At 42.1% G+C, this 14005-nt stretch overlaps 1 protein-coding gene across 2 annotated transcripts in view; it reads left to right on the top strand.

Annotated features, from left to right (window-relative positions):
* SLIT1 (slit guidance ligand 1) overlaps window positions 1–14005 on the top strand; it is a 203343-nt gene that overhangs the window by 146752 nt on the left and 42586 nt on the right. For both annotated transcript variants that reach the window (XM_075257859.1, XM_075257858.1), the window contains 4 exons: window positions 3591–3738; window positions 7141–7212; window positions 8802–8873; window positions 11715–11786. In XM_075257859.1, the coding sequence (XP_075113960.1) occupies window positions 3591–3738; window positions 7141–7212; window positions 8802–8873; window positions 11715–11786 (364 nt within the window). The remainder of the gene's footprint in view (window positions 1–3590; window positions 3739–7140; window positions 7213–8801; window positions 8874–11714; window positions 11787–14005) is intronic.

The following is a 14005-nucleotide window of genomic DNA, read 5'->3' as shown; positions in this document are numbered from 1 at the left end:
GGGATAGGCAAGTTGCTACCTCCAGGAGTAGTCTCAGTGTAGGTGACAGCTGACCAAGATGGGTTAAGGAGCAGCAGTGCAAAGCACCAAGGGAGCTGGAAGAAGTGTAGTCTTGGGTATGGCCAAGGTTTGGGCTGGTGGATTATGTTCATAATTGGATATCCAAACAATAGGTTGGGACAGGCAGCACAGGTTCGTAGGTCAGGTAAGTAGCCGAAGAAACCAGAAGAACACAGGTCAGGAACAAAGTCTAATACCAAGCTGGGTTCAGTCACAGTTAAGACAAGTACACCTTAGTAGGAGCCTAAATTGTTTGGGTGGCTTCCTGTGCACATGCCTTTTATAACTAGGCACTCAGAATTGGATGGGGATATGTAATCTATGTGAGCGCTGATACGGTAGGAGTCAGCAAGGTACCACATCTGCCCTCCATGTATACATGCACGCAGCTGTAGTTATGTTGTTGGTCCTTGGAAATCGAGATGGAAGGCACATGGATGGCATCCGTGTTCAGTCCAGTTTCATTTGACTAGACAGGACAGATCCATAAAACAGACAGGAATAGAACCTGCTCCATATTTTGTGGCTCTGTGATACGGTCCTCACACGGATCTGTAAAAATACAAGCATGGGACCACTGAAATGAATGGACAGCGAGTGCTTGGGCAATAAATATGGTTGTGTGCATGGAGCCTTAGTATGTGCCTGCTGTATACTCTGCCATTGCTATACACTGCAGTTGTTACAGGAGAAACTTCTCTTCCTAAATCTTAATTACAAAGTCTTGAGCAAGATTCAGATCCCTGAGACATCTTTATGATGTGTGATCCCAGTTGCATAGTCTATTTATTTCACAGTTTGCTCCGGCGTGTCTTTATCGTGCCAGCGACACAGAGTAATGTCTTCTAATTGCGGAGCTGGCATGTGGCATTGTGACATCTCCATCACAGGGGCATCTGGAGCCATCTCATTACACTTTTATGTGGCCAGTTCAGTATGCGAGGAGACGCTGTTTGTTTTCATTTCCCAAACAGTTTGAGCTGTAAACTGAGAGAGGTGAAAAGGCGCGATGTACGTGGCGAGACTAGAGATCGCTTAATGTGCACAAGTTATTGACGGAGGCCTCAACCTTCAGATGAGTTTGTTATCTTACTAACATCCTTAGTATAATTAGTCTCATCAGTCTTTTAGTATATGTTTTCTTCTCTCTTTGCCTCTCTCCAATTCCTTAGCATATTCTGCAAGATTTTGGGACCACCATATTGTTATTCTAGATCCTGTACATTACGCTGCCTCTCCATGATGCATAGACTTGTTTTTAGATCCCCCATCAGGCAGTAGGAGGCGTCAAAAGAAATCATGTGACTTCAGTACAGACCGCAAGGGGTTAAATCAGGGCTCCGACGCAAGGGTTGCAGATGCAGACTCTTGGCTAATGCATCTTGGCTCAAAAAGTTCAAGGGTGACCCACTGTGGACAAACTACAAAGACTGAAGCCTTGTGCCATCTGCGTGCTGGGTGGGAGGCATAGCGGGAACACTGCTGGAGATTTATATATACCGTCCTAAATTTACACATCTTGAAAGGAGGCCAGATAGGAGGAAGATGCGCCCAATTTATCAGAGTGACTCACATGGATTGATACATTTGGTTCATCTTCATAGACATGTTACACTTTTTCCTCCCTTACCCCCACCTCATGGTTGGCTTACTTTAGACCAATATTTTGTGCCAAAATTTGACACAAAATATTGAGTTTTGGCCTCAACCTAAGGTATCAAAAAAAGTTGTAAAACACAAGATGTGTGGCAAGTGCACCAGTTTGTTTTTTTGCTGCAAGTTAAGTCAGAATTTTGCCAGTTTAACAAATCTCTCAGTTAAAGGGTTACTTTTTTGAGGCCTACTTACTAATGGCCTATCCGTAGGATCATTCACTAACATGTGATCGGTGGTGGTCTGACAGCTGGGAACCCTGCCGATCAGATGTTAGAGAAGCTACAGCCTCCTGTACTGATGACATCGCTTTCATTGGTCACATGGCACAACAGCAATGCAAAGCCATTCAAGTAATTGGGGTTGAGGTGCCAGGCATGTATGGTGCTTCATATTCAGTGAAGAAGCTGCAGCACTTACCTGACTGCTGATCTGTGGGTTCCTAGACATCGAACCCCACTGATCACATACTGGTGACCGATCCTAACACTGCAAATCCAGGCACATCCTTTTAAAGTGAATGGACTTTCCAGGGTGTATCATTTACTTTCGAGCACCTGTTTTGTCCAAATATTTTAGTGTCATCTGTTTGCTCCAAATATCTTGCAAATACAACATTATTATTGAGTTCAGTATATAAACAGTACACGTCTTGGCTCCCTCTAGTGGTCACATAAAATGTAAACATTTATCTTCACATCTATGTTGTGTATCAGAAACGCTGAGCTCCAGAGCTGGTGGTACAAGACGGAGATGGTCTTAATGGATGAATTATCTGATGTATATGAGAACCTTTCCTTGCATCTAGTCCTTTGTGTTTCTTAGCTAGTAGATAATGGGGAAGCCAGTCTGTCACTTGGGAAGACTCTGTTCTTCTTTGGATATGTTGGGATTTGTAGTTCCACCTTGTAATGACATCTGCTGCTCAGTAAAAATAAATGAATTCACGTCTGACATCTCGCAGGTCCTTGCTTGTTGCTGGCATGTCTATAGCTCATTTCCTTGCTGTTTGATAACCTAAAGGTAAATTAAGAGACTTCTTGACTACGTCCATTCTCATCGCCACTCTCCTGCCCCATCTCCCGTTATCATTCTTCTTTCTTAAATGGATTCTGAGTAAAAAAAAATGTATTTTTCTAACATTTATGTTTGCAATTTAAAATCATTCCAGAGGTTATTTCCCTTTTACATTAAAAAAAAAAAAAATCTATAGTACATGTGAAAATTGAGTTCTGTCATTACCTGGGTCTTCATTCTGGGATAAATTATGGAAATGGTTTTTATCACGTTACGGCGTGCACTTTGAAAAAGAAAATTGCTGGAGGTTATAGCCGGCTTTATCTTTAAATCTTACACAACATGCAAAGTGCCAGATACTCGCACATCGAGATTTAAAGGAACAGGCCGATAGATGTATAATAAAGATGGATTCTTTTACCTCCCTGCTATAAAGGTATACTACTGTGGTTGGAAAAGGGACCACCAGGGGTGTAGTTATAGATATGGCCGGGGTTAGAGGTTACCCACAGGCTCCATGTCCTAGAGGGCCACAAGGAGGGAATCCCCAGAGAGTAGAACAGAAAAGTATTTTGTTACACATCTGTACATATATGTATATGCAGGTTTATTTTGGTAGTGGGCCAGCTCCAACTTGATGATAGTTTTGGAACGCATGTTTGTCAAGCTCGTATACCTGTGAGGTTTGGCTGTCCATATTGTGATCACATGGCGTATAACCCCTAGTCCCGCTACTACAGTAGTGAGGAGGTAATAAATGTCCTCCCTATCACCAGTAAACGCATTTCAAGTTGTTAGTTGGGATACACATATTCCTGTAGCCCACCATTTCTAAATATTTTTTTGCCCTTGTCTTACAGGTCAGACCGATCCATCCAGCACTCAGATCTGCAGCCTCTCTATCGGCTCCTGCCCAGCAATGTGTACGTGTAGCAACGGCATCGTGGATTGTCGGGGCAAAGGTTTAACTGCAATCCCAGCAAATCTACCAGAGACTATGACGGAAATGTAAGGCCGCTTCATCCCCGACAATCTGTGCTGATAACATGATAACTGCTTTGTAAAACATGTAGAAAACTTAACATGACGGAGGTGACGTAGTCCCAAGATTTAGCATTAACACATATAGGCCCTTCCTTAGAAGTTTATATTAAAGAGATTGTTATGTAACTAAAAGGGTAAGTGAACCACGAAAAAAAGCAGTTACACACAATCCAATGGACGCCATTGACTATAATGGGGTCTATTGAGTGTCCATCTCTTTAAAATGGAATTGGAAACAACCACTTTTCAGACAAGGATACTCGGGCACAGATGTGAGGCACACATAGCCTTAACAAAATGAACTGAATAAAGAGATGTAAATCCCATCAATATTTAGTGTGACCTTTACCCTTTGGAGGAGGAGTCTTGGAAGTGATGATATGGTCCACACAGACATAGCCCTGATCTCAGCATCATCCAGTCTGTATGGGATGATATAAAGGGACAGACGGATTGGAACAAGCAACATTCACAGAAGATCTGGGTTTAGTTTTCCAACATGGCAGCGGAAACAACCTCCCTGCAGAGTTCTGCCAAAAACTGTCTGTGAGTGCTGAGAACAATTGATAAAAGGGAAAAGGTCACACCAAATACTGATAGGATTTACATTTCTCTTCTTCATCTCATTCTACTTATTAACAATTTAAAAAAGCAGCTATTAACTCTTCTTTTTCTGAAAGTATTCTTACTTCACAGCATTTTTTCCTACGCCTGCCTAAAACTTTTACACAGCGTTGTCGTTTGCGTTGCTGGTGAAGACCTCATCATGGTGTTATAGCCCCTCCAAGCGTAGACTCTCTCCCTAGCAAGTGTTTGTGCCGCAGCTGCACTTGAGCCTGAGCGATAGACCCTTGTGAATTGGGCGTCCATGCTGCTCACCATGTGCTACCCAGTGTCAGGCACCGTCCTTCCTGCACTCACTGCCTGGCTCTGTGTTACAGCTCATCTCCTCCAATGTCCGCTCCTCTTGGGGGCAGAAAAAAGTGACTTCAGTAAATACGCAGCTGCTGTCCAAAAGCCGGAAGATTCAGCGGAGCTGAAAACATTACACACGCTTTGTTATAACACCAAGTCATTACACAGGCTCCTGCTGGCATCCACTAAATGTAATTGATGGAGTGTTAACTCAGGTCATTCTGCTTCACATGCACAGCTGACAGGTCACTTCTTCCTACCTCTCAATCCAGGGACACTTAGCAAGAAATATTAATTAGGAGATCCCGGGGGTCTTATTTCAGCTCTCAGAAGGTCACTTTCAGGCGCTACCGGACAATATACATAATGGCAATGGAGGAGACAAGGGAAATCAAGCAGGGGAGCAAAAATTAGGCATTGCTGACTAACACCTAGTTATAATATCATGCTATTACATCGCCTGTGCATATTCTGGTTGCAGAAATCCTAAATTTTTTATTTAGGTTTTTTTTTTATTTAAAAAGAATCAGAGAATTTTTCTTTCAAACGTAGAGCATGAGGTAATGAAAGAACATATTATATGGTATATAGCGGGTGTCCCTATATTTTAGCCTGAAATAGGAACGTATTAGGCGCATCTACATTTAGACCATTTTTTTTAATACTAGTGCATGTGGTATGGCTTGAGAGGATAATGTGTTTGTCCCAACTGCGCCCAATTTTGGCAGAATATTTTGCATCAAAGCTAACAAATGTAGACTAGACAGTCTGAAGATGCATCAAATTCATCATCCAGCATCCATTGTGATCTATCTGGCACATTTGTGGCCTGTCTGTTAGTAAATGTGCGTTTTCTCCCACAGATTCAGTCGGCTATTTGTGCCATATTATACAGATATTCTCCCCTAGTATACCGGTCCAATGGCCATTAGACCAAGAGGGTGTAAAATTCATCACCTTTGCCCTGTATCTTCCTCTTTGTACCTGGAAAGTAACAACACACTGCTGTTGATGGATTTATTTTTCTTATTATGTGACTGAATATACAAATGTCTTGGGGGTAAATTGACACATTGCAGTTACAGAAGTTTCTATCACTAACTCAGCTCCTTTCATCTTAATAGGGGTGTTTGTTGGAACACTAATGCAATCCCTATTCCCATGAATGGAACAGGCGTACATATATATGCAACAAATCTGCCATGTGTGAATCCCCCCTCAGGCTGCGTTCACATGCTGCAGGTTTGCAGAGTGGATTCCAAAGCAAATAACAGTACAAATCATGCAAATAACAGTACAAATTTTCAGATTCACAGCATTCACAACAGGAAAATCATTCGTCAAATTTGGCTGTTTTAACCCTTTCAGTATTATAGAATTAAGTCCAACATGGATTTTTTTCCCACCAGTTACCGTATTTTTCGGACTATAAGACGCACCAGACCATAAGACGCAAGGTTTTAGAGGAGGAAAATAGGGAAAAAAAAAATTTAAGGAAAAAAAATTGGTGAAATATTTAATAACCTAATAATATAATATTTCACCAATTTAAATAGAACCGGGGGCTTTCGGACACAGGGATACCAAATGTGTATGTGTTTCACAGTAATGTTTTTGTTTTATATGTATTCTAGGGATATGGGGGTGATTTGAACATTATCTATCTAATCTATCTTTCTGTCTATCTGTCTGTCTGTCTATCTATCTATCTAATCTCATCCATGGATGGAAAGAGACACCCTGCAGTGAAGCTATGCAAGAAGAGAAAAAGGGGCGGGCCAGACGGGTGAAGGAGGTGTGGTTTTCTAAGCAAACTTGAAAACACGCCTCTTTCACCCGTCTGGCTCGTCCCTCCTTCACTGCCTCTCAGATCTGGCTCCTGCAATGATACCACACAGGCAGGGAAGTAGGGGCGGGCCAGACGGGTGAAGGAGGCGTGGTTTCAAGCTTGCCGAGAAAACCACGCCTCCTCCTCCCGTCTGGCCCGCCCCTCCTTCACTGCCTGTGTGGCATCATTGCAGGAGCCAGATCTGAGAGGCAGTGAAGGAGGGGCGGGCCAGACGGGAGAAGGAGGCGTGGTTTTCTTGGCAAGCTTGAAACCACGCTTCCTTCACCTGTCTGGCCCGCCCTTACTTCCCTGCCTCTCATATCTCGCTCCTGCAAACATGCGACACAGACAGGGAAGGAGGGGCAGAGCAGGCAGGCACCGTGCTGCTCTCCTTTTGATTCTCACAGACGGGACACAGACGCTGCACACGCTGCATTCGGACTATAAGACGCACAAACATTTTCCTCCCATATTGGGAGGAAAAAAAGTGCGTCTTATAGTCCGAAAAATACGGTATATCTTTTTTATGTTTGGCTACTTGCATTAGCACTGTATATATCACAACATCTGCTACATATACTTGCCCAGTTGTGACCTGAGCTCTTTGTTTCTGTATTTTGTAGACGTTTGGAGCTGAATGGAATCAAGTCGGTGCCGCCCGGAGCCTTCTCACCGTATAAGAAGCTGCGCCGGATGTAAGTGCATTTCATTGAACCTGTCATACTTGAGCAGTTCCTTATACAACTCAATACGTGACTATTATGTTTTCTTATGGCTTGAAAAGTCTCAGGTCAGATTATTCAGAAGTGATTGCAATGTTTTTCAGCATAGGGAAACATTGTAGTCATGGTAATACTGTCATTTCAATAGTCTTAGGTCTTAGGCTAAGGCCCCACAATGCGAAAAGCTGCTTTTTGTTGCAGATATTATTTCAGTTTACAGAACCAAAGTTGTTCTTGAAGAGCAATAGGAAATGTAAAGGAAGCTCTTATACTTTTACTTACCTTCTGCTAAATCCACTCCTGACCGTGGCTCAAAATGTCACAGCCTTTAAAGGTGTATTTTAAAGACAGAAGAAACCATTTTCGCCTGAGGCCACCCATTTCACAAAAGCTGCGTTTTTTATGCAGATGTTGTAGTTGGTTTTTGAGCCAAAGCCAGGAGTAAATTTAGGAGAAGTGAGAAATATAAGAACTTCCTTTATATCTCCTGTTCCTTTTCAAGCCATTCTTAAAGGTGTTGTCCAGAAATTTCATAAATCCAGGAAGAAGCTGGAGAAGGTAAAACATAAAAAATAAACATACTCACCCGTCCTCAGAACTTCAGTGTCCACTGCAACTCACTCACATGTAACTGGTTCCTTAATTGTGGCCGCCGATTGGCCTCAGTGGTCACGAGCGCTTCACGGGACACACCAGACAAGGCTGTGGCAACGAACAATATTTTTTTTTTTTTATTATTCAACTTCCCTAGCCTCCTCTGGGATTTGTATAATTCCTGGACAACCCCTTTAACTTTGCCTAAAAAAATCACTGAAAAATCTGAAATAAATAAATAATAATAAAGCTTATATGATAATAACCAAGGGCCAATCCAGGCTTGAGAAGCCATACTGTGATATCTGTATGATAGGTGCTTACTGAATTATAACAACATAAGGTACAATAACAGTATGGGAAACATTCCCAAGAGGAAAGGACATAACATAATACAAATATATAATGGCTAGTCCAAACTGAGACATCCTACAGGATAATAGGGATGAAAAGGTAAGTAACCAAGAATATACAGAAGGAAGGGAATAGAAGGTAAAAGATGATCCATGGGGGTCGCTATAGGCAGTGCTATAGTGGGTGGGTCGAAGGGAGGTGGTCCCTGCCAGGGTGGAACGAACGCAACACTCAACCATATCAATAAATTAAAGCTGGAGGCAATGTGATAAACCGGCGACATTGGACCTATGAACCCGTGGAGACCAAACCCTGTCAAACAGTATTTTAGATGTTTGTGATAAAGCATAAAGGGACAATTGGAATACTATATACTACTTTCCTGCTACTGTTGGGTAGAAAGGGTAGAAAAACCAGATGTGACCAGAAACTTATATAGTGGTATAAAATGCATTGTTTATATCAGGTTATATTAGCAGGATATGGCCAGAAGGAACAGCCCGCACAAGCAATACAAAGCTTCTGGTAGACGTACATTGGTCACAATCCTGGGCTTACATTACAATGTTTACTTCCAACCTATAATTAATCTGCTTTTTTGTTTCTTTTTCCAGAGACCTCAGTAACAACCAGATCTCCGAGATTGCCCCCGATGCGTTCCACGGCCTCCGCTCACTTAATTCCCTGTAAGTTGAATCTAGAAGGGGCCGCCGTACCGAATTAAATTACCCACAGATTGCGGTTCACTGGAATACATGAGCTCAAGTTGCTCTTGCTCCGCGGACCCTCACTTATGTATTGCAGATTTTAATGCGATTTCCATTTAAGAATTGCATTATGCCCTTCTATTAAATGCTGAGTGTTTTACACTGGGAAAATAAATATCTCCTATCAGTGGCCGCGGCTCTTACGGTGACGGCATAAACCCATTTCCTCAGGAGAGGGACTTTAATGCAATGATGTTTGGGATGGCTGCTCTGGAAAATGTGAATTTTAATGTGACTGGCTTTCTGTGGGCTGAAAATTGATGAGATTCGGCAGCTTTGCCTTTCATGTTAATTAGAACTTCATGCAGAGGAAACGTAATTAAGAAGTCGGCAAAAAATAGTCGCTGATTTAGGAACCTAAGAAAGGCGGCTGAAGAAGCACTTTATCTTGATTGGTTGTAATATGACTAATATGTTATTATGTGCCGTTCCAGGGACGAGAAGGTTTGTAGTAAAGCAGATTATTAATGTTATTGAAAAAGTATATTCAATTAATGTCACATTTTACAATGGGGAGAATTATACAGACGGCTATGGTGCTGCTCATAGCAAAAATGGCGGCTACAGTCTATGCCACTGACGCTGCAAAGGGAAAGGAACGTGCTGGAGTTTAGTCTTGGCTTATTGTAAATTATGTCTCAGTCCCACATTTAAGAGTAGTGGAATTTGGAAAAGAATTTGGGGTTAAAATTCTCTCCAAAAATCAGAAGGAAACTGTTTCAATGGAATATATCTGTGTCCATTGGAGATTCTGTCACAGTATCTATTGAAAATCGGTGGAGGGAAAACTCCAGTTTGAACCAAGTGTAAGAGTCTTATTTCTCAGCCTAACCCTCTATGACAGCACCACAGGGGTATGGGCTCCCCCTCTAAGGGCTAGTTCACACAGGGACAAGGAGGCGGATTTTGACAGCGGATTTCGCCTCAAAATCCACCTCCATACAATGGTATATTGTATATATTTCCTTTTATATTAATATTTCCATAATTTTGTCTCAATTTTCCAGCAGCTACAAAGCAAAAAAATAAGGTTGCCAGTGTCCTGCAGCCTGGATAGCCCTAAAAACTACACACCATTAGGGTAAGGCCCAACTTTGCGTTTTTTTGTTGCAAATTTATTTATTTTATTTTTTTTTGAGCAAAGTCAGGATTGGCTTGAAAAACACAGTAAAATCTGCAACAAAAAAACTGCAATTCTGCACGTAAGGTCTGTACCCCAACCCCTTGTTCACATCTGCATTGATATTCTGTTCGGGGGAGTTCGCATGGGGACGCCCCCGAACGGAATATCAAATGCGTTTGCAAGCAGTGTGCAGTGAAAGCACATGAACCCCATAGACTATAATGAGGTCCGTGTGCTTGCCACCAGATCTCCGCAGGGACATGTGAACAGGAAAGTACTTCTTCTTTCCTGTCCACATGATTCGTGCGGAGATCTCGTGGCAAGCACACGGCCCCATTGTAGTCTATGGGGTCCATGTGCTTTCACTGCACCCCGCTTGCAAATGTGTTCGGTAGTCTGTTCAGGGGGTTCCCATGCTGACTGCCCCGAATGGAATACCAATGCAGATGTGAATGAGGGGTTAAAGAAGTTTTCAAGGATTTTGGCCTAGACTTTTGATGGGGTTCCCATTCTTGAGACCCCCAGCAATCAACAGAACGAGAGTCAATGGAGATAACTGGAGTCCTTGCACAGGCGCCCTCTGTGTGTTTATCCGTCTTTAGCATAATCCAGTAATGTGTGATTGGAGAAGGACATAAGTCATACATACATATCGTGAAAGTTCCTTAAAGGGCTCATTTCACAGGTGTATTTGAGGCACTTGTACAATCTTTGAGCTGTAAGACGTTTACCCCATGTTCAAGACATCACTGCAGTCTATCATCAACAACTTATGGACCCCAATGCAAAATCTGTAAGGTTTACCACTTGCTATTTATATTACTAGTGTCTTATTACATGACCTTTGGGCCCTTTTATGCTCTGTATCCCGGGTGTAGCTGATTTTTGCACACTTCTAAATCATGACCCAAGGGAGAGTGGAAACAATGTTAGTGCATCATGTTCTGCAGTTCACAGTATTGCCCACAGGATCTTCAACCACTAGGTGGCAGTATAAAAGATCAGACAAATCCTGACTACTGGTAGTTCCTAGAAGCAATCATTAGATCTATTATGGCTATTTACATCCAGAGACAGAACGGATTAATTAGAGAACCTAAACATAGTGTGTGCCTGGAGTGTTCACACGTGTATTAATAGACGCTGGCACGTATCATTTCTCTGTGCTGTGCAGAGCTCACAGTGTCTTCAATTGCAAGCAATTATCATTCACCAAGAAAGGTACCTCTGACCGCCAAATAATTTGTTAATCTTCTTTTTTCTTCCCCTGGATGATGATCACAGCGTGAGTGCAGACATTCTAGTCTAATCCGGAGATTTTATACATTCAGTCCAATTAATCAGAATCTGACACAGAACGATCCGTCCACCCATTAATTACTACAAATCAGAGCCTTTTCATCTCCCACTTAATTCAGTATTAATTGAATACACTGATTTACTCATTGTAAAGCTGCGGCACTCCGGCGGTTGTGAGACTACAACTCCCAGCATGCCTGACAAGGCACAACTGCTAGAGGGTCCCTGGTTGGAGTTCATTGGTTTAAACCCCATGATTGACAACATGTGGTACCACAACTCCCAGGATGCCCTGATGGCCTATAGTATTGGTTATAAGGTATTTCTCTGTTTTCTAGGGTCTTATATGGCAACAAGATTACAGACCTTCCCAAAGGTGTGTTTAGTGGTCTCCATGCCTTGCAGCTTCTGTAAGTAAGGATTTTATTTGTGTTTTCTATGCATGCCTATGACAGATGTACTGCGCTAAAGTATATATAGTATTTATATATAGCATTGTATTAAAGGGGCTTTCTGGGACCTATAAATTGATGTTATGTTATGGTTATGTCATGCTGACATGGGCTGACACCCAGGACCCCCATGGATCATCTTGTTAAAGCAGCAGAAACGCTCCATGAGTTGCGCTATAGCTTCACAGGCCATAGGAGGTCATGGTCATTGGTCACACAACATGACTGCGCTGCGGTACCAAGCACAGCCACTATATGTGTATGGCGCTGTGCTTGGTAAGTACTGAAGAGGCCACAGCGCTCACTAACACACTGCAGCCTCTTCAGACAGCTGATTAGTGGGGATCCCGGGGGTCGATTTCCCACCAATCTTCAATTGATGACCTATGCTAAGGATAGAAGGGGTAATGTGTCTCATTACAGAAAGACGGTAGACCATGCGTGTCCTGCTAAGAACTGTGGGTAAGACCTCACTAGTGGAAAAGAAGAAATTGCTCCTAGCGCTACGTTTTTCTATTATTAGATAATAAGGCCTCACTGGTAAATAAGAGGAACTTGCCCCTAGTGTCACCTTTTGGCTACTAGGATCCTAAATAGTTATGCTTTGTTTTGTTAAATAAATAAATAAATCATAAGGCATAAAGGTTTTTTTGAAAACCAATTTTTACGAACCTGTCGGCCAATAGGTGGCACTAGGGGCAAGTTCCTCTTTTTCGGCAGTGAATTCTTATTTGCAGATTCTCTATACTACTAGGTCACTATTAAACCTGGAAAATGCCTTTAAAAGGGTTGGGCAGGACTTGAAAACATGGCTGCTTTCTTCTTTTCAGGAAGTGACCTCATGTTCAATGGTCACAAGGCAATACCACATCTCCATCCCATTAAAATGAATGAGACTGACCTGCAGCATGGCCACCTGACCAAGAAGAAAGCAGCCACGTTTTCAAAGTTCTGCACAACCCCCTTAAAGGCCAGGGGTACATAATGTACTCACATTTTGTTGGCCACTACATGTTTGGGAGACATTTGTAATTCCTGTAAGTGCACCGCAGCAAAACAATCCAATTTCAGCTTGTTTTTGCTGTAGCTTTCAGCAATACACACTCTGTCCATAAGTGAATTCCTTAACAAATCCACAACAGAACTGAAAATCTGTAGGATTATGGTCAAAGGGGAGGTCTGGTAAGAACCATAGCCTAACAGAGTGGAATATGGGAAAATACATTTTTAAAACAAAGCAATGCCCGCCATAGTGGTGGTCCTGGGTGGTCTCTGTTTACTTATCATGCAGTGATGAATATACATATTACTACAGCAATCTCATGCATATAAGTGAGGAAAGTAATGAAAGGGGCCCGGGACCCTGAAGTGGCCGTGTTAGAGTGGCCTGGGTTTTACCAGGTCAGTATTGTTTCCCCGCTGTTATCCTGATTATATAGATGCCTTACAACTCTGCACAGATTGTTACTGCACCATGTGAATATGGGTTTTTCTAAAAACCCATCTATTTGCATTTCAACTTGGATACTTTCAGTGTGCAACCTGCATTGACAATCTGCAGCATATATGTCACCTGTGAACATGACTTTGCAGACATTGAGAACAGTCTGTCTATAGCTCCAGATCTATAATTTAGACTCTGTATATAATGTTTTGGAGTCACCTCACTGTCTGACTGCAGCACTTAGGCCTAGACGGTATTTGGCACACAGATGCCCTATAGGTCTGTATTACACGTCTACATGTGCATGGTGCCTCTATGTGGCACTAACTTCTTTAGAATCTCCAGTACTACTTGTATCAGGCCATAGTAGTTTCCTAATCGATTCTCAGAAATAAAATTGGAAGCACATGAAGGTACAATATGGGATCGGTATCACACCGATGTGTAACACAGATGAGTATATGAGCCCCGATCCTGAGAGCGAACAATCTTGAGAAACAAAAGACGTTTTGTCTAATATAACATTACTTTAGAAATGTAATTGTGCAATTCGTTGGCTTTATTTTTACTTACATTTTCTCTCTTTTGTATTATATAATTTATATTTCATCTCCTTTCATCCACCCAACCAATTCTCTAGACCCACCCCTGCTGAGAAGATGAAAGACTGTCAATTCATATATATTTTATGTAACTTGGGTTTTACATTTCAGATGGTTTAGATAAGACGTAT

Source organism: Leptodactylus fuscus, chromosome 10, assembly GCF_031893055.1.
Source record: "Leptodactylus fuscus isolate aLepFus1 chromosome 10, aLepFus1.hap2, whole genome shotgun sequence".
NCBI classification, from domain to species: Eukaryota; Metazoa; Chordata; class Amphibia; order Anura; family Leptodactylidae; genus Leptodactylus; species Leptodactylus fuscus.
The sequence above is the reverse complement of the archived record's forward strand: the minus strand, read 5'-3'. Positions and strand labels throughout refer to the sequence as shown.